This window comes from Mastacembelus armatus, chromosome 16, assembly GCF_900324485.2.
Source record: "Mastacembelus armatus chromosome 16, fMasArm1.2, whole genome shotgun sequence".
Classification (NCBI taxonomy): Eukaryota; Metazoa; Chordata; class Actinopteri; order Synbranchiformes; family Mastacembelidae; genus Mastacembelus; species Mastacembelus armatus.
This window is the reverse complement of record NC_046648.1, coordinates 13794567-13815651: the sequence shown is the minus strand read 5'-3', so window position 1 is coordinate 13815651 and position 21085 is coordinate 13794567. Positions and strand designations below refer to the sequence as shown.

The window sequence follows — 21085 nt, the reverse complement described above, 5'->3', positions numbered from 1 at the left end:
GAGGATGCCTGAGGAATGGAGGAGAAGTGTACTGGTGCCCATTTTTAAGAACAAGCGAGACGTGCAGAGTTGTGGAAACTACAGAGGAATAAAGCTGATGAGTCACACAATGAAGTTATGGGAAAGAGTAGTGGAGGCTAGGCTGAGGTCAGAAGTGAGCATTTATGAGCAGCAGTATGGTTTCATGCCAAGAAAGAGTACCACAGATGCAATATTTGCTTTGAGAATGCTGATGGAGAAGTACAGAGAAGGCCAGAAGGAGCTGCATTGTGTCTTTGTAGATTTGGAAAAAGCGTATGACAGAGTGCCGAAAGAGGAGCTGTGGTTTTGTATGAGGAAGTCTGGAATGGCAGAAAAGTATGTTCAAGTGGTGTCGGACATGTATGAGAGCTGTAAGACAGTGGTGAGGTGTGCTGTAGGGGTGACAGAGGAGTTCAAGGTGGAGGTAGGACTGCACCAAGGATTGGCTTTGAGCCCCTTCTTGTTTGCTGTGGTCACGAACAGGCTGACAGATGAGGTTAGACAGGAATCTCCGTGGACCATGATGTTTGCAGATGACATTGTCATCTGTAGTGAGAACAGGGAGCAGGTGGAGGAAAATCTAGAGAGGTGGAGGTTTGCTCTGGGAAGGAGAGGAATGAAGGTTAGCCGCAGTAAAACAGAGTACATGTTTGTAAATGAGAGGGACTCAAGAAGAAGAGTGAGGTTACAGCCGAAAGGAAAAGAAGAAGGATACCTGCCCCTTCAGTGTAGGAATGGGGTGTGTACGTTCAATAAGTTCGCTGCTGATTGACTCAGGGATTGCCATGGGAACATTCTTTTGACACTTCATTATTGTCCAAATATGGTACTTCTGGCTCCAGAAAAACAACATGGCGATGTCCATAATGGCCAAAAATGGCAACTGAATTGGCTTAATTCTTGCAGTGTGTAACCCTATGGGTGACATAATACTGTATAGGTCCACCCCCCCATACACTGTCAATGGACTGTAACAGCTGTGCTGTGGCTGTAGCAGCCGTGGGTTGCAGCCATGCCTGTGACCTGTAGTCAGCCATAGCTGTAGCAGCTGTGGTCGCACTTCTCGGGCATTCAACCCACAGACTAAGTTCTTTGAGTCATACTCATGGATGATATTGATTAAGAATCTTCAGTTTTTTCATTATATTTTGATCAATCTGCTGTGGACAAAACAACTTGGAGCAACTGAAAGAGGAAAAACTTTACAATCTTTACACATTTAACTGCAAATTTATGATAAGATGTTGTCGCAACAGTTTACACCCACAAAATAAGCAACATAAACACACTGCATCATCTAGAGGGATGTTTGACAACATTACTTATCGAGTAATGAGTTATAACTAATGCTTCAAGATGGGAGTTAATTGTGCCTGTTGCCTCCTCAGGGAAAGTCTATGGTGACAGAGTATCCTGTCTTTGGTCAAGTCTTCATTGGGCTGCTGCTGGTATCGTCAGTCATCTGTGTTCCCCTCACAGCACTGCATGTCTACTGCAGGAACAGGAAACATGGAAACCAAAAGAAGAGGCAACCTACTGGAACCACAGTACTTGCTTAGTGACCAACCTAACTTTCAGGCACCTCCATTTTTTTCTGTCCTTCTCCTGAACATAGCAACAGTACATTATTTAACTCCTATCGTGTGGAGATACTATGATACATGATCAGCGGTCATTTGTGTTTTTTTTTTTCATTTTTTCTGTACTTTCACCAAATGTCACATTATAGACTACATTGTTAAAGTCACTGGAAGAGACCTCTTGTAATACACAAACCAATGCCCCTACATCCACAAAAAATGGATGTCAACCAGGTGAAAATTAATATATATATATATATATATATATATATTATTCTATAATTTTTTTCAGTAATACAGTCATTTGAGCCAGATTCATACCAATATTTTAAAAGGGCCACAACATTCCACCTCCAGCATTTACTGTTCTTGTGGTTCTCATACAATGTGACAGGATTAAAGAAAATGATAAATAAAAAGATTAAGATGAAAAAAAAAAAATTAAAAAAAAACTTTACGAACATATAGACTTGAATACATGGGACTGTCTGTGAAATACTGCTTAGTGTGACATCGTATTGTGATTTTAATGACATGCAGGTAGATAGATGCCACAAACCACCAGGACCACAAATTACACGGCACGGACCTCAAATCATTGAGCAAGACCAGACAGACCACAGGCACAGACCAAAGAGGCCACAGACAGGCCACACAGGGTAGTGGTCCATGCCACTCAGATCACAGAACAGCGCCCATAGAGTTGGTCCCTGTAATGGTCTGTGTGTTGATCTAAATCAATGTATTGATAATTTTAATGTTAAACTTACCTAATAATAAAGTGAATTTCTCCAGTAACTTCAGACATGCTCGTGAATAAAAGTGGATGCCTAACTACGAATCAATCCAATAACCTCTCATATTCAGAGCATTTCATTAGTTCTGTGAGCTAAAGGTCCACAACATTCCAGCTGGGACATTTGCTATTCTTGTGGTTCCCATAAAACTTGACAGAATTTAAGACCACAGGCACGGACCAAACAGGCCACACTACTACCACACAGGCCACTGGTCCATGCCACCCAGTCCCTGTCCCCACTGATTCATACCAGTAGGTGAAAGCTCGAGTTCTCAAAGAGGAAACATTTATTTTTCCTTTTCTAACTCACAAATTAAATTTAACTCATCATTCAAAATTCTTGTGGCTGCAAAATGGAGCAGAGCAGCAGGTGAGGGAGTGGCTTTCCCAGCCGTAAGAGTGCGAGTGCAAGGGCACTGTATCTTGTATTTCCGTGTTATCAACATTCTAAAATTGCGTCAGAATGTCAATTCGTGACATGAGTTGCAGAAGTGTTTTCCGACCATCCCATCCCATTCTCATCAAACTCAAAGACGAGGAAGGAGCTCTTTTACATGTGAGCAGGGAGACTGCAGAAAGGCTGCAATCTAAATAGTGCTGCACTGAGGGACTTGGGACTAGGTTGGACGCCATTGACTGCCACCACCATGCTTCACTGTAGGGATGGTATTGTCCAGGTGTTGAACGGTGCCTGGTTTTCCTCAGACATGATGCTTGGCATTTAGGCCAAAGACTTCAATCTTTGTTTCATCAGACCAGAGAATTTTGTTTCTCATGGTCTGAGAGTCCTTTAGGTGCCTTTTGGCAAACACCATGTGGGCTGTTGTGTGCCTTTTACTGAGGAGTGGCTTCCATCTGGCCACTTTACCATACAGGCCTGATTGGTGGAGTGTTGCATAGATGGTTGTTCTTCTGGAAGGTCCTCCTCTCTCTACAGAGAAATGCTGAAGCCCTTTCAGAGTAACCATCAGGTTCTTGTTTACCTCCCTGAATAAGGCCCTTCTCCCACAACACTTAGTTTGGCTGGGCAGGCTGCTCTAGGAAGAGTCCTGGTGCTTCCAAACTTCTTCCATTTACAGATGATGGAGGCCAATGTGCTCATTGGGATCTTCAATGCTATAGAAATTTTGCTGTACCCTTCCCCAGATCTGTGCCTCAATACAATCCTGTCTCTGATGTCTACAAACAATCCCATGGACATCATGGCTTGGTTTGTACTCTGACATGCACTGTTAAGTGAGTGACCTTATATAGACAGGTGTGTGCCTTTCCAAATCACAGGTGGACTGAAACATCTCAAGGATGATCAGTGGAAACAGGATTCACCTGAGCTGAATTTTCAATTCAATTCATTAACGGAAGAAAAAACCTCCAGCAGAACCAGGCTCAGTTTGGGCGGCCATCTGCCTCGACCAGTTGGGGTGAGTGGATAGAGCAGAGAGAAAAGAACAGCAACAATAAACAACAAATAGACACTGCAGGTTGGTGGGACCAGTAACTGCACATCAGCGATATACAGCTCCAGGACCCGGGACACCTGCAGGGTAGGGGAGCTCAGTGCACCGATGGTCCTCGGGCAGTCTAGGCCTATAGCAGCATGACTAAGGGATGGTTCAGGGTTGCCTGAAGCCAGCCCTAACTATATGCTTTGTCAAAGAGGAAGGTTTTAAGTCTAGCCTTAAAAGTATAGAGAGTGTCTGCCTCCTGAACCCAGGCTGGGAGCTGGTTCCACAGGAAAGGAGCTTGATAACTAAAGGCTCTGCCTCCCAGTCTGCTTCTGGAAACTCTGGGAACCACAAGTAGACCTGCACTCTGAGAGCGAAGTGGTCTATTGGGATAATATGGTACTATAAGGTCTTTAAGGTATGAAGGAACTTGATTATGAAGGGATTTGTATGTGAGAAGAAGGATTTTAAATTCTATTCTATATTTTACAGGGAGCCAATGAAGAGAAGCCAATATAGGAGAAATATGATCTCTCTTGCTAGTTCCTGTCAGGACTCTGGCTGCGGCATTCTGGATTAATTGGAGGCTTTTTATGGAGATATTGGGACATCCAGATAGTAATGAGTTACAATAATCTAGCCTTGAGGTAACAAATGCATGGACTAGTTTTTCTGCATCATTTTGAGACAGGATGTTCCTAATTTTGGAAATGTTGCGCAGGTGAAAGAATGCAATTCTAGAGATTTGTTTTATGTGTGAGTTAAAGGACATGTCCTGGTCAAAAATAACTCCAAGGTTTTTTACAGTAGTGCTGGAGGCCAGGGTTATGCCATCTAGAGTAGCTATAATTTTAGAAAAGTTATTTCTGAGATTTTCTGGCCCAAATATAATGACTTCTGTTTTCTCTAAGTTTAAAAGTAAAAAGTTACTGGTCATCCAGGCCTTTATGTCAGTTAGACAGGCTTGAAGTCTGGTTAACTGGTTTGTGTTGACAGGTTTAATAGATAGATATAACTGAGTGTCATCTGCATAGCAGTGGTAATTAATAGAGTGCTTCCTAATGACATATCCTAAAGGAAGCATGTACAGGGTGAACAGAATCGGTCCTAGCACAGAACCTTGTGGAACTCCATAACTAACTTTTGTTCGTGTGGAAGGTTCATCATGGACAGGAACAAACTGGAATCTGTCCGATAAATAGGATTGGAACCATTTTAACGCTGTTCCCCTGATACCAGTCACATGCTCCAGTCTCTGTAATAAGATGTTGTGGTCAGTGGTGTCGAATGCTGCACTAAGGTCTAGGAGGACAAGTATAGAAACAAGTCCATTATCTGAGGCTAAGAGAAGATCGTTGGTAACTTTTAACAGTGCTGTTTCTGTACTATGATGTGCTCTAAATCCTGATTGAAAATCTTCAGATAGTTTATTCCTGTGTAAGTGGTCTGATAGCTGCTTAGCAACAGCTTTTTCTAGGATTTTAGAAATAAATGGCAGGTTGGATATTGGTCTATAATTAGCCAAGACTCCTGGATCAAGACTAGGCTTTTTGAGTAAAGGTTTGATTACTGCAGTCTTAAAGGCCTGTGGTATGTAGCCTGATACTAGAGATAAATTTACCAAGTCTAATAAAGATGAGTTAATTAGTTAAAATCCTCTAAATTTGTGGAACGCCACTTCCTTTCCAGCCTTCGTGATGCCTGCTTTAAGGTACGAATATGTAAATTATACCATGGGGCTAGTCTTCTCTGATTCACTAACTTCTTTTTCAGAGGGGCTACAGAATCAAGGTTTTCACGCAGTGAGGTTACAGCACTGTCAACAACATGATCAATTTGGTAGGGAGTGGGATTGAAGCAGCTGCCCTCCACAATGTTTATACTTGGCATAGATGTAAATAAAGATGGAATCATTTTCTTAAATTTATTAACAGCGTTGTCGGATAAACATCTGCTGTAGTGGAATTTTCTTCCAAACGCTGCATGATCCATCATTTTAAATTCAAAAGTTATTAAAGAATGATCTGACAAAACAGGATTTGGGGGGAAAACTATTAGATGTTCAATTTCGATGCCATAGGTCAGAACAAGATCAAGGGTGTGATTGAAACAGTGGGTGGGTTTATTAACGTTTTGAATGAAACCAATTGAATCTAATATAGAATTAAATGCAATGCTGATTTTCAACATCTACATGAATGTTAAAATCTCCCACTATAATGACTTTATCTGATCTAAGCACTAAATCAGACAGGAAGTCTGGAAATTCAGTTAAAAACTCTGAGTAAGGGACAGGTGGACGGTACACAATGACAAGTAGAACTGGTTTTTGTGCTTTCCAGTTTGGATGCGAGAGACGAAGAGTGAGGCTCTCAAATGAGTTATAACTGTTCTGAGGATGAAAGTTTAATAATAAGTTTGAGTGGAAGATTGCAGCTACTCCTCCACCTCGACCTGTGCTTCGAGGAACATGATAATTTTTATGACTGAGGGGGGTTGATTCATTCAGACTGACATATTCATCCTGCTGTAACCAGGTTTCAGTAAGATAAAGTAGGTCAATTTCAATGTCATGGCAAAGGCTGTGAATACTTATGTACATTTTCATTTTCTATTTTTAATACATTTGCAAAGATTTCAAACAAACTTATTTTTTGTTGTCAGTATGGGGTATTGTTTGTAGAATTTTGAGGAAAATGAATTTAATTCATCTTGAATAAGGCTTTAATATAAAATGTGGAAAAAGTGAAGCGCTGTGAATACTTTCTGCATGCACAGTATGTAAGGAAGGATTTTAAATTGTATTTTAGATTTTACAGCCTGACAAGAGAAGCTAGGAGAAAATATGATCTCTCTTGCTAGTTTCTGTTCCTGTCTGGCTGCAGCATTCTGGATTAACTGGAGGCTGTTTATGGCGTTACTGGGACAGCCGGATAATAATCAGTTACTGAAGAAGAAGAACAAGTACTTTATTAATCCCCAAGGGGAAATTCAATTGTTACAGCAGTTATTCAAAGTTATTAAATTTGAGATTATTTAAATTATATTAATTCATAGTAATTAATAAAGTAATAAAGTAATTAACTTGTATGTAGAAAAATAAAATAATTATTTATTTTGGGGGGTTTGTGTGTGCATGCATACATGAATGTGTACGTGGTGTGTGTGTGTTTATATTGTGGAATTATAGAGTCTTATGGCCGTGGACACAAAAGACTTCCTGAATCTCTTTAGGAGGAATTAGTCTGTGGCTGAATGAACTTTCCATTCGCCACAGTTCCTCATGAAGTGGGTTAGCAGGATTGTCCAGTATGGAGTTGATTTTATCCACCATCCTCCTCTCTGCCACAGCCTCCAGACTGTCCAGTTCCAGTCCAACAACAGATTTTGCCTTCCTGATCAACTTGTTTAGTCTGTTGGCCTCACCAGCCTTAATGCCACCTCCCCAGCACACAACTGCAAAGAACAGTGCACTCGCTACCACAGACTGATAGAACATCTTCAGCAGCTTGTTGCACACACCAAAGGAACAGAGTCTCCTGAGGAAGAACAGTCTGCTCTGTACTTTCTTGAAGAGTGTATCTGTATTGTTTGACCAGTCCAGTTTGTGTTAATGTGGACTCCAAGGTAGGAGTCCACAATCACTACTTCGTCTCCAAGGATGGAAACAGGGACTGGGGTCTTCCTGCTCCTCCTAAAGTCTGCCACCAGTTCTCTGGTTTTCTTGATATTGAGCTTTAAACAGTTGTTCTTACACCAATCAACAAAGCTTTTTATCAAGTGTCTGTATTCCTCATTGTTATCATTATTAATGCATCCAATGATTGAAGAGTCAGAACTTCTGGAGGTGAGAGGTTCCTGAGTTGTAGTGGAAGTCTGAGGTGTAGAGTGTAAAGAGGAATGGTGCCCGTACAGTTCCTTGGGGTGCACCGGTGCTGCTCATCACCACATCAGATACGCACCCATCTAGGCGAACAAACTGTGGCCGCCAATTGAGGTAGTCTTTGATCCACTCCACCATGTCTGCGGGAACTTCCATATCCTGCATCTTTACACTTAGCAGCTGGGGCTAAATAGTGTTGAAAGCACTTGAAAAGTCAAAAAACATGACTCAATGTAGCCCTGCCTCTTCAGATGGGAGTATGCTCTGTGCATTAAGAAGATGATGGCATCTTCCACTCCAGTATGTTCCTGATATGCAAACTGCAGGGGGTCCAGAAATTCAGACATTGAGACCTCAGGTGTTGCAGGACCAGTCTCTGAAACACTTTCATGACATGTGATGTTAGCGCTACTGGTCTGAAGTCACTGGTCTGAAGTTTTTTTGCTTTGTTGGGACTGGGACGGGTTCTTTTTGGTAATGGGACAATACAGGAAGTTTTTCATAACTTAGGCACCTTTTTGAATCTCAGAGAGAGATTCAAGAGTTTCTGAAAAACCTCTGCAAGCTGTCCAGCACACACTCTAGGACTGATCTCATCTGGTCCTTTTGCTTTGTTGGTCTTTAGTTTAGCTAGTTCCTTCCTCACCTGTTCTGTGGCAAAGGCTGGGCCTGTGTATTGTGTTGATGAGTCAGATGTTGAGGGCAGGGGAGGAGGTATTGGAGGTTAGGTATACTTCAATGTTGTATGGCTGCTGACAGAGGAGATGGCATCAGTGGGCAATGGGGAGGCAGCATTGGCAGAGATGTTGGGTGAAGGGATGTGAAGAGACCCCAAGCTGAGGTGGTGGATGGAGGAGGGATGGTGTGTGAGCACACTGGGTCAGAGTAAGAAGCAGAAGTGGTGTCAAATCTATTGAAGAACAGGTTGAGTTCATTAGCAAACTTTGGGTTTCCTTCCACTGCAATGTGTGACATCTTACAGCCAGTCATTATTTTCATCCCATTCCACACCTCTTTGATATTATTCTGTCTCAACTTGTGTTCTACTCTGTCTCTATAGAGCTGCTTTGCTTCCCTCAGCTTCCTCTTGAGTTCCTTCTGCGCAGCTCGGAGTTCCTCCTTGTCTCTTGCCATGAACGCCTTTTTCTTGTTGAGGAGGCCTTTAATGTCCTTATTTATCCATGGCTTATTATTGGGGAAACAACAAACTTTTTTGGATGGAACAACATTGTCCTCACAGAAATGGGTGTAATCTGTGATACAGTGAGAGATGCCTTCGATGTCCTCACCATGAGCGTCCATGAAAAGGTCCCAGTTTGTAACCCTGAAGCACTCCTGCAGGGCCTCCTCAGCATCCTTTGACCAAACCTTCACATACCTCTTGGTAGCAGACTGTTGTCTTACTATGGGCTTGTATGTTGGTACTAGATATATTAAGTTGATCTGTCAAGTGGGGGGAGGGCTTAAGAGCAGTATGTCTCCTTCACATTGGCATAAAGGAGATCAAGAGTCTTATTTTCTCGTGTTGCACAGTCCACATACTGTTTGAAGTTGGTCAGAGTTCCTGAAATACTGACATGGTTAAAACCCCCATTAATTAGTATAAGGGCACTGGGGTGTTTTGTTTGGAGACCAGCGACAACTGTGTGGATAATGTCACATGCACTGTGCTGCAGCTGATGGAGGAATGTAAACAGTCACAACAATGGCGTGTGAAAACTCACGGGGCAGGTAGTATGGCCTCAGTCCAATCATCAATAGCTCAAAGTCTGGAGTACAGATGCAGTCCTTCACTGTTACATGTCCAGGGTTGCACCATTTGGCATTAAAAAAAACAGCAAGACAACCTCCTCTTTTCTTGCCCTTCTGTTTGCCTCTGTCCGCTCGCACTAGTGAGAACCCAGGCAGTTCAAGAGAGCTGTCCGGTATATTTTTATTCAGCCAGGTCTCGGTGAAGCAAAGCAAGCTACACTTTCTATACTCTTGCTGGCTGCTAGCTAAAGCAGAAAGTTCATCCACTTTGTTGCAGATGGACCTCACATTTCCAATAATTTTTGGGAGAAATGGTTTAAATCTCCTACATTTTTCTTGATGCTTCACTCCTGCTTTACAGCCCCTCTTACGCCTCCTCAGGTCTTGGGGGATTTCAGGTTTTATATCAAGAAGCAGACTTGTTCCCTTGAGAGCTAACAGTTGCTCCCTTGTATAGATGCCATTGCCACAGAAACTTATATTTTCTGATGCAGTTTTCATAATCTACATATGGAAGTAGTGTGTAATTCCTCTACAGGAAGTAGAAGATCCCAACTCATCCACTTTCATCCGTTATCAGAGAGAAAACATAGATCTTGACTTGGATTAACAGATAATTCAGTAAAAAAAACTTGCAAAAAACAAACAAGGGAGCTGCTGTAACTGGCTGCCACCTAACAGGCGCCATTCTAGAATACAGTGACTACAGTAATCTTGCCTTGAAGTAATAAATGCATGGACTAGGGTTTCAGCATCATTTTGAGAAAGGCTGTTCCTAATTTTGGCAATATTGCACAGTAACGGAAGGCTGTTCTAGAGATTTGTTTTATGTGTGAATTAAAAGGACATATCTTGGTCAAAAATATCTCCACAGTAGTGCTGGAAGCCAGGGCTATGCCACCTAAAGTAGCTGTATTGTTAGAAAAGCTATTTATAAGGTTTTTAGGACCAAATACAGTAACTTCTGTTTTCTCTGAATTTAAAAGTAGAAAGTTACTGGTCACAAAAGAGAGCTGGTATAGGCTGCAGCAGATCCCTGTGACACTGGTTAAGAATTAAGCAGGTATAGAAAATGGATGGATGGAAGGTACTGGTCATCCAGGCCTTTATGTCCTTTGGACATGCTTGAAGTCTGGCAAATTGGTTTGTGTTATCAGGTTTCATAGATAGACAGAGTTGAATGTCATCTGCATAACAATAGTAATTAATAGATTGCTATCTAATAACATTGCCTAAGTTGAAGAGAACTGGTTCCAGCACAGAATCTTGTTGAACTCCATAACTAACTTTTGTGTGAGTGGAAGGTTCAGTATGAACATAAACAAATTGGAATCTGTCCGATAACTAAAATTGTAGCCACTTTAACACTGTTCCTTTGATTCCAATCACATGCTCCAGTCTCTGTTATAAGATGCTGTGGTCAGTAGTGTCAAAGATAGCACTAAGGTCTAGCAGGACAGGTACATAGATGAGTCCATTATCTGAGGCTAAGAGAAGATCGCTAGTAACTTTTAATAGTACTGTTTTTGTACTATGATGTGCTCTAAATCCTGATTGAAAATCTTCAAATTGTTCATTTCTCTCTGGTCACATAACTGCTTAGCAACAGCTTTTTCAGGGATTGGTCTATAATTAGCCAAAACTCGGCTTTTTGATTAGGGGTTTGATTACTGCAGTCGTAAAAGCCTGAGGTACGTAGTCTGTTACTAGAGATAAATTTACAGTCTAAAAGATGAGCCAATTAATGGTGGAGTCTAGTTGAGATGGGGGTATAAGAGACAATGATTTAGATGAAACAACAGTTGACTTGAATTCAGAGAGCTCTATGGGAAAGAAGCAGTCTAAACATAACTGACATCTTACAGATGATTCAAGAGCTACTGCAGTAGACAGTTCATTTGTGGCAGCTATAGAAAGATGAATTTTATCTCTTAGTTATGATTTTATTTATAAAGAAATTCATAAAGTCCCCGCTGTTGAAAGCTAAAGGAACACTGGGCTCAACAAAGCTTTGACTTTTTGTCAGCCTGGCTACAGTGGTGAAAAGAAACCTGGGATTGTTCTTATTTTCCTCTATTGGCAAGTATTATGCAATCTGGACCTAGGATGTTCTAGCCCAGGGCTATCCAAATATCCTTGCCCTTCCAGCTTCTGATTGATTAAACATTACTGATCCAGGTAATCAGCAAGGGGTAGGGAAATTAAGCTTGTTGGAAAACAAACAAAACAAGTGGGATGTTGAGCAGATAGAAAATGATGTTGACACAGAAAACGAGTGTGATGGAGAATGATGAAATGGCATCAGATGAAGAGAAACAACAAAAACTGACCTTTACACTGGACACTGGAGCATGTTGCAATACAATGGCACTAATGATATGTATGAAGGGTAAGAGCAACTAAAACTAAACGCTGCTTTTTTGGATCACAAAATAGTTCCACTGGGCAAGAGATCATTGACCTGTGAACTAAAAGAGCAAAAATAACACAATTTGAAATCACTAAGAAGTCTCTTTAATAATTGGGAATAGCAACATATCTGAAATTAGGTTTAAAGTCCAGTAGATCACAATTAACTGTTGACATTCTTCATGTACTGTAATAAAACATAGTAAAATTATCCTAGAATCAACAATACATGGTCTAAACAATAAACATGGCTTACTAATTCAGGAAGCTGGAACAGACATGCTCCAGCTACAAACCATATTCGCCTTAAATTACTAACACCACCACATTCCACGCACCAAAGTCCAATCCTCTCTGAAGTCTAAAGTACAATGGAATTTTCTGCTCAGTTGGGTGTACAGCTATAGCTGTGTGGACAACAATGGTGGTGTAAATAAGCATTAGTTTGCTAACACAGTTCCACAAAAAACGTAATCATAAATACGGCATTTTTTTCCAACTGTTCTGTTTTATTTAAGGGATTAAAACAAACTAAAAGACATGGGGATTTAAATATTGCAATTGATTGTAATGTGTTACTTTCCACCTCTAAGCTGGCACCTTTTTGTACCTTTGTACCATACTGAAAAAAAATCTGGCTTATTTTTATTATTGTTCCACTACAACTGCTGCTGAAGAAAGCAGGTCAGTAAACAACATTTATAAAACACAATAACTATTACATTCTCCTACAAACAGTACAGCTCATTCTGAAACACAGATTCACTTATTTTGATTTCATCAGAAATCACATTTAAAAGGCCTGAAATCAACCAAGGTCGAGACAAATGTAGTCTAATTTTACAATACTGTCAACAGCCTGGCCTAATGGGTAAAGAACAGGGAAAAGCAAAACAAAGAGAGGTAATTAGACCAGAAAATAAATGACAAGAGTTGAAAGGATAGGGAATATATCTAGATACTATCATTATGGGACATATTTTTTCTTTTTGTCAACAAATCCTATATGCAAACCGAACCACTGTCAGTGTCCCCTACACTAAGTATATTATGTGTATCATGTGGTAGAAATTTCTTTAAGTTTGTGAGGTGCTAATTCTCAGAAAACAACCACAAGTGTGATGAATCATCTCAGGTTTAATCACAGGCCCGGAGAGGGCGTCCTTGCAGAAATCCTCTGCGGTCTGTGCTACAAGACCAGTTTATATACATTTTGACAAGAAAGGGGTGGACTAATCTTGAACAGACTCCATGTTTGTTCAGGTACTATCTTCAGTCTTCTTACCATCAAAGAAACAAATTGTTCACAGTTATCTACAACCCTCTACCCTAAAACACTAAACCAATAAACAGACAGAACCACATACCATGAAAGGGTCAAGCAAACATTCAACCCCCACACTGGTTTAAGTTAGTGACCATTTGCTCTGTTGTAAAATCCCACAATCAAAGACCCTCAGCAAATGAGCTCCGTTGTTATTGCATTACATTAAAAAGTTCCTCCAAACCTGTGGAGTAACACACAAACAGACCAAAATGCTGATTAATCCACAACTGAAAATAATGCCTAACATTTCTTTTAAAAAAAATGCAGTTGACTGTTTTATGAAATCACCAAATCTAAGGATTGGTAAGGCAACAGAACACAAGACAGCTGTTCATTTCTGGTTTCAACTAATTAGCCAATGTAATCTACACTGTATTCTGGAATATCTACCTATTAAGACTCCTAGAATGGATGGAGTACCTTCACTTAAAAATACATGTTGATAACATTACTCTTTCCATGATCCTGAAAATACAATCATAAATCACAACTTGGCAGCTGTCTAATGGGGTTATGACACTTTGGGACCTAAACTTATAAAGAAGTGTTCTATATTTAGTAGCTAAAGTAGCTGAGGTTAGCTGTTGTTGTCGTGAACTGAGGGGAATGAGCACCAATAAAGTGCCAACACCACAACTCCAGTAAAAATAGTGTTTTAATTTAGTTCTTTGTGACCACTCAGAGAAAACAGAGGTTATAATAAAAGACTCCCTCAACTGATAACAGGTCAAGTTAAATGTCCTTGGAGGGAAACTTGGTACAAAACAAATCTTCCTCACACTGGAGTAACTTGACTTCCACCAAAGGATCCCTTTGAATCAGTAATTTCTCTTTCTCTAATCGACAGAAAACTAGAGAGGTCCAGGTGTGTTTCATAAAGAGTTTCTGATCCTTAGCTGGGTGTTAACATGAACCCTCTTGAGCAAACAAACTTTCTATCGCCAATCATGAAACAAGAAACAAAGGTATAGCTTGGCATGGTATTCCTGGTCTTTAACTTGGTACAAGTAAAATCCTCTTGAGCAAAAACATTTCTTATAGTGATGGGCAAATGATACTGAGGCTTCGGAGCTTGTGTCACTCTTCCTGAAGCAAAGTGATTCGAAACACTGTGTCGGAGCTTGTATCAAAACACCACTGTTTCGCTTCGCGCTTCATTGCTTCAAGATGTTTCAAAGCTTTTCTTTCAGTGTGTGTCATTGGCTCATGGCGTTTCAATGCATTCTGAGGCAATGACAGCTTGACAGGTTTGACAGATTTGAGTGGTTTGGTGCCATACCAGCTATATAAGATGCATCATTCTGCTTCAGAATTTGGAGAGTAAGAGTATTTTGGCAAATTTCACGGCGAGTCCCGCCAATAAGCAACGTTCTAAAGTTTGGGATTATTTTGATTTCAAGAGGTCTGAACTTTTATTGCTGTCATGGGATTGAAACAGTGCCAGTGCTTCATTTGTGCTCTTTAGAGGTTGCTATTGCTTCAGTTGTCCACCAGATGTCACCGTCACTGAAGTCTCGAAGCTTTGAATCTTTTTCGGCACAATTGTCAGGAAAGCCTCAGTGCTTCATGAGGCTTCACTTGCCCATCAATACATTTCTTCCATGAACAAAAAATAATTTACTTAACTCGACAAGGCAGAACCCCATGGTATAATTTACATATTTGTACCTTAAAGCAGGCATCATGAAGGTTGGAAAGGAAGAGGCGTTCCACAAACTTAGAGGAAATTTTTCTAGCCTGGAAAAACAGTCCACTAACATATAAAAAAGCTCTCCGTAAAGCCAGAACTGCGTACTATTCATCACTAATAGAGGAAAATAAGAACAATCCCAGGTTTCTTTTCAGCACTGTAGCCAGGCTGACAAAAAGTCACAGCTCTGTTGAACCCAGTGTTCCCTTAGCTCTCAGCAGTGATGAATTTATGAGTTTCTTTACAAACAAAATCACAACTATTAGAGATAAAATTCAGCAGATGCTTCCTATACCTGCAATAAATGAATCTGCTACTACAGTAGCTCTTGAATCATCTGTAGGACCTCAGTTATGTTTAGACTTGTCCTCCTAGACCTTAGTGCTGCATTCGACACCATTGACCACAACATCTTATTACAGAGACTGGAGCATGTGATTGGTATCAGAGGAACAGCGTTAAAATGGTTCCAATCCTATTTATCGGACAGATTCCAGTTTGTTCATGTCCATGATGAACCTTCCACATGAACAAAAGTTAGTTATGGAGTTCCACAAGGCTCTGAGCTAGGACCGATTCTGTTCACCCTGTACATGCTTCCTTTAGGATATGTCATTAGGAAGCACTCTATTAATTACCACTGCTATGCAGATGACACTCAGTTATATCTATCTATTAAACCTGTCAACACAAACCAGTTAACCAGACTTCAAGCATGTCTAACTGACATAAAGGCCTGGATGACCAGTAACTTTTTACTTTTAAACTCAGAGAAAACAGAAGTCATTATATTTGGGCCAGAAAATCTCAGAAATAACTTTTCTAAAATTATAGCTACTCTAGATGGCATAACCCTGGCCTCCAGCACTACTGTAAAAAACCTTGGAGTTATTTTTGACCAGGACATGTCATTTAACTCACACATAAAACAAATCTCTAGAACTGCATTCTTTCACCTGCGCAACATTGCCAAAATTAGGAACATCCTGTCTCAAAATGATGCAGAAAAACTAGTCCATGCATTTGTTACCTCAAGGCTAGATTATTGTAACTCATTACTATCTGGATGTCCCAATATCTCCATAAAAAGCCTCCAATTAATCCAGAATGCTGCAGCCAGAGTCCTGACAGGAACTAGCAAGAGAGATCATATTTCTCCTATATTGGCTTCTCTTCATTGGCTCCCTGTAAAATATAGAATAGAATTTAAAATCCTTCTTCTCACATACAAATCCCTTCATAATCAAGCTCCTTCATACCTTAAAGACCTCATAGTACCATATTATCCCAATAGACCACTTCGCTCTCAGAGTGCAGGTCTACTTGTGGTTCCCAGAGTTTCCAGAAGCAGACTGGGAGGCAGAGCCTTTAGTTATCAAGCTCCTCTCCTGTGGAACCAGCTCCTAGTCTGGGTTCAGGAGGCAGACACTCCCTGTACTCTTAAGGCTAGACTTAAAACCTTCCTCTTTGACAAAGCGTATAGTTAGGGCTGGCTTCAGGCAACCCTGAACCATCCCTTAGTCATGCTGCTATAGGCCTAGACTGCCCGAGGACCATCGGTGCACTGAGCTCCCCTACCCTGCAGGTGTCCCGGGTCCTGGAGCTGTATATCGCTGATGTGCAGTTACTGGTCCCACCAACCTGCAGTGTCTATTTGTTGTTTATTGTTGCTGTTCTTTTCTCTCTGCTCTATCCACTCACCCCAACCGGTCGAGGCAGATGGCCGCCCAAACTGAGCCCGGTTCTGCTGGAGGTTTTTTCTTCCGTCAAAGGGAGTTTTTCCTCTCCACTGTCGCCAAGTGCTTGCTCATAAGGGAATTGTTGGGTTTTTAGTTTTAGTTTTTGTAAAGTGCCTTGAGATGATTTGTATTTTGATTTGGCGCTATACAAATAAAATTGAATTGAATTGAATTGAATTAAATGATGGTAGATAAATGGGTTAAAAGTGTGGTTATAGAATGTTGTTGAGAAGGAGAAGAGGAAGTGAAAGAATCAAAACAAAGAAGGAAAAAATAAATTGGCACTCTTTTCAGGAGTGAGAAAGGGAGGCAGAAATAGAAGAAAGAAGAATCTGCTGCAGAATTAAGGGTAAAGGTAGAAAAGTGATGTTGAGGAGAATAAGAAGGTAAAATAGAAATGTAGGGTGAGAAAGTAGAAGTTATGTGTTGCAGGTTCATCAAACTCCGATGGGGAAACATCAGACCCACAACACGGCACCAGTGCGGTCACAACAATTCACTGCTACCATGGACACCTTGTATGAAGCTGTGCGGACTGCAGTTCCTCTAAGAGTCTGCTGGTTTGAGATTCATGATACTGGATAAAAGGGGGGTGAGTCACCAGCTGATGATTGCACCCGCATGGTAACTGTATTCGCTGCACACTCCGTATAATGCAGCGTCCTGTGGAAAACTGCAATAATAAAGGTCTCAACCTGGCCCAAGGAGCTGGGTCAAGATGTCATGTGTCAGCTGTGAAACAGAGACTTTGTCAAATGTATGGACACATGTCTTACACGCAGAAAGGAACCAAGGAGTCAGACATGGACCAGGTAAAAAAAGAACATTCTCCAAACTGCTCATCTACACCACCTCGCAGGAGCCTGCGATCTCAACAGAACAATACAAGGAGACGTCAGAGGAATCAAGAATTTCTGCAGAATCAGCTTCAAAGAGGACAGTTTCACACTTTAAAGGACATGGACACATATCTTATAACTGAATAAAAAAAGAATGATGAAATACAATTGAATGATTGGACCTCAGGAAACCCATATGATGACAGTGCTCTAGATAAAGATAAACCCTGACTAATGATGTAACATTTTGTTCCCTCTGATTGGTAATTATAATTGTGTTGACACTTTGTGTCAAAAGGGGGGAATGTGAGGTTTTTACAACAGAGCAAATGGTCACCAACTTAAACCAATGTGGGGGTTGAATGTATGCTTGACCCTTTCATAGTATGTGGTTCTGTCTGTTTTATTGGTTTAGTGTTTTAGGGTAGAGGGTTGTAAATAACTGCCAACAATTTGTTTTTTCGATGGTAAGAAGACTGAAGATAGATACCTGAACAAACATGTGGGTCTGTTCAAGATTAGTCCACCCCTTTCTTGTCAAACATATATAATCTTGAGTACTGTAACACAAAGTCAGAGAATGCTTACTGAAGTCTTCTCTCCATGCGCATGAAATTAAACCTGAGATGATTCATCACGCTTGTGGTTGTTTCTGAGACTTAGCAACTCTCAAACTTAAAGAAATTTCTACCACACACACCATAATAAAATAACTTGAACCCTGTTCCTAATCCATAGGCCTTGCTACTTTTCCACCTGGTCTCCTGAACACACAAGATATCCACCTTTCTTCTCTCCATCATATCAGCCAACTCTAGTTTTCCCTGACAAAGTCCCTACATTCAAAGTCCCTACTTCTAAGTCCTACACTCCTGCCCTTCCTCTTCTCTCTTTGCCTACGAACGTGCCTTCCTCCTCTCCTCCTTTGACCAACAGTAGTCCAATTTCCACTGGCACCCTGTAGGTCAACAGCATCATGGCTGTAGCCAGTCGCAGCCTGGGTCAACAATGACACGGATGGTCATTGTTGACTGATGCGGTATGGAAGTCATATTTGTGATTCGCATGTTTGATTTGGCTTAGATTTTATGTTGAATGCCATTCCAGACACAACCCTCTGCATTTACCCAGACTTGGCACCGGCACATGAAGACACTGGATTGTGGCCCCCTTATGGTTACATTAAACAACAGTGTCATCAAAAGGATAAAACATGTATGGCAACAAATTTCTAATCTGTAATAAGACTTGCTTGACCAATAACAAATTATAACTAAAGATTCAACATCCTCCACAAAAAGACTGTTCATGCATTTAAACTTCAAAGGGATACAAGAGCTGAACTGCTCTTTTTAATATTGTCCCATTTGGAGTGTGCACAGCACAGGACCTAACTAGTCCATCTCTTCCTGGGAACAGCTATATGATAAGTCCTCTTTTCCATGTCAAACGTGGGATCTTTTCATCTCCTATGAAAACCAAGCTTCAGTGGAATAGGATGTGAAGACGGGTGTGAGTACATGTAAGGTCCAGGAAATAAACCCTCCTCCATCTATTCCAGCACTCATCGATGAGCTAGTGGCAGTGCCTGCATCTCCGGGTCAATTCCTCTCTGTTGGCATTTGTTGTCTGAGGAAACCAGAGTAGTCAGAAAAAAGCCAGGCAAGCACGGGGAGAACATGCAAAACCCACATAGAATGGCACCTGTTGGGTTTCGAACTGAGAATCTTTGTGCTGTGAGGCAACAGAGCTAACCACCAATCCACTGTGCTGTGTGCTTGTAGTGGGTTTTGAAAGCTTTAAAACCACCTGTCACACAATACAGTCCACATTTTCAGTGTGACTCACATTCCCCAGACTCTTCCCGCTCTTGGGAGAAATTTCATGAATAAACCCTTTACCCACGCATTACTCACGCTTCAATCACATTCCACTTACGACCAATAAGCTTAACTTACAATAACTTACAATAAATATACTTAAACTCGGAGTCAGTTGCCATTCAATTCACGTCTAAGTCCTGTTTTTAGCCAATCCCGCTGTACTTACGCCTAATCTGACTAACATGCACTCTTTTCTCATGAAAGCAGCCGCTCTGCACCGTTTAACAGTTATTTGCCTACCATATCGTCTCTTGCACACCATGGATTGAGGTTGAGGTGCACTGCTAAATATTGTGTTTTTGGAATAAGTCCTTCTCCTACGTCACTTTTTTTACACAAGTATCCCTCTGGCTCTTATCAGTACTCTTGGACATCAGACAGCGCGTGGAACATCAATGTGCTTGTCAAGAATGGCTGGCGATGCAGATGCCTGGCCCACCTCTCTCTTACGCTTGCCTATGCCTCTTGCGGCCTTTGCACAGGGAGGCATCTTGTGATAACAGAAGTGGTTGGTTGATGGGAACTTGGAGGTGTTGTTTGGTTGGCAGTCAAAATCGGAATGAGCCGCAGTGGTTGGCTGCCTGTTTATACAACACAGACAGTGTGAGTTAGTTGGCCGTTGGACAGGGTGTAACCAGCAGCTGAGCAGAACGGATCTGAGTGGGTGGGAGCAGAAATTAAATGGCATTGGTGCTGCCGGTGTTAATGAGGCATTAATTAGCAGTGGTCAATGAGCGTAAGTGAGTAAGGTGTTAAACGGGACTGTTGGGAATAGATTGTGAGTCAGACGGCAATGATCGGCAGAGAGTAGTAGTGAGATTTTGCCTCCTGTCTCTCGCCCGATGTGATGCTGTCCTGTTCACGCTGTTGCCACTTAACTTCTGTCCCTTTCCCATTTCACTTCCTGACCCATTCCTGCTCTACTGGTGCGCTCTAACGTCTCTTACCGTAACGTTACAGGTCTGTCTGTGTCTCTGCTGCTTCACCCATGTACAAACAGCCCGTTCTTGGTTGGATCAGCGGCCGGGCTCCTTAGGATGAAACCTTCTCAACCCGTGGGGAGGAATCACTATTTAGTGCGCACTGTTACTCTCCATCCTTCAGGGTCCAGACCACACATCTATCCCACTTATGACACCAAAACTGTTGTGGCAAAAAGTACTAGGAGGCAAATCTCAGGTTTGCAGAGCAACAAGCAGAACATACAATCTGCAGAATAGGTCAATACCAATTGACCCCGGACAAAGGAAATATACAAACTTCTATATCAACTCTGCAGTATTAATTTACACATCGGAGTCACTCACATGTAAATCACGTCGGCATGGCAACACACAAGTGAATACATAGTGGTCAGTAATATGATTAGCATGTCCATTTGACTACCTGTCTTTTCGTCTGCTTCCTACTGAAATACAGCGCAGTGTCAAAAGTCTTTGTTGAATTCACACAGGTCACACGGGGAGGCAGCAGACAGACTGTCTGTTGCATACACACAGGGAGTTGACGGATGTGATGTCTGTCACGGTGTAAATTTCCCTCACACCAGACCATGACACCTCTACCGTGACAGTTCGGGACAAATACATGTACTGTTCCACCCCTACTACTTTCACTGTCTGCACAGAAAATTTGAAGGAGTACTGTGAATTTGCTGATGTTGAATACAGAATTCTCCTTTCTCACAGCAAGACAAGATGGTTGCCATTATTCCCGAG

The 21085-nt window shown here is 41.4% G+C and overlaps 1 protein-coding gene across 3 annotated transcripts in view; it reads left to right on the top strand.

The window, feature by feature from the left end:
- Positions 1-2451, top strand: part of slc6a20 (solute carrier family 6 member 20) — a 63919-nt gene extending 61468 nt beyond the window's left edge. For all 3 annotated transcript variants that reach the window (XM_026294166.2, XM_026294167.1, XM_026294165.2), the window contains one exon: positions 1410-2451. In XM_026294166.2, the coding sequence (XP_026149951.1) occupies positions 1410-1580 (171 nt within the window). In that variant the 3' untranslated portion in view covers positions 1581-2451. The remainder of the gene's footprint in view (positions 1-1409) is intronic.
- The last annotated feature ends 18634 nt before the right edge of the window (positions 2452-21085 follow it).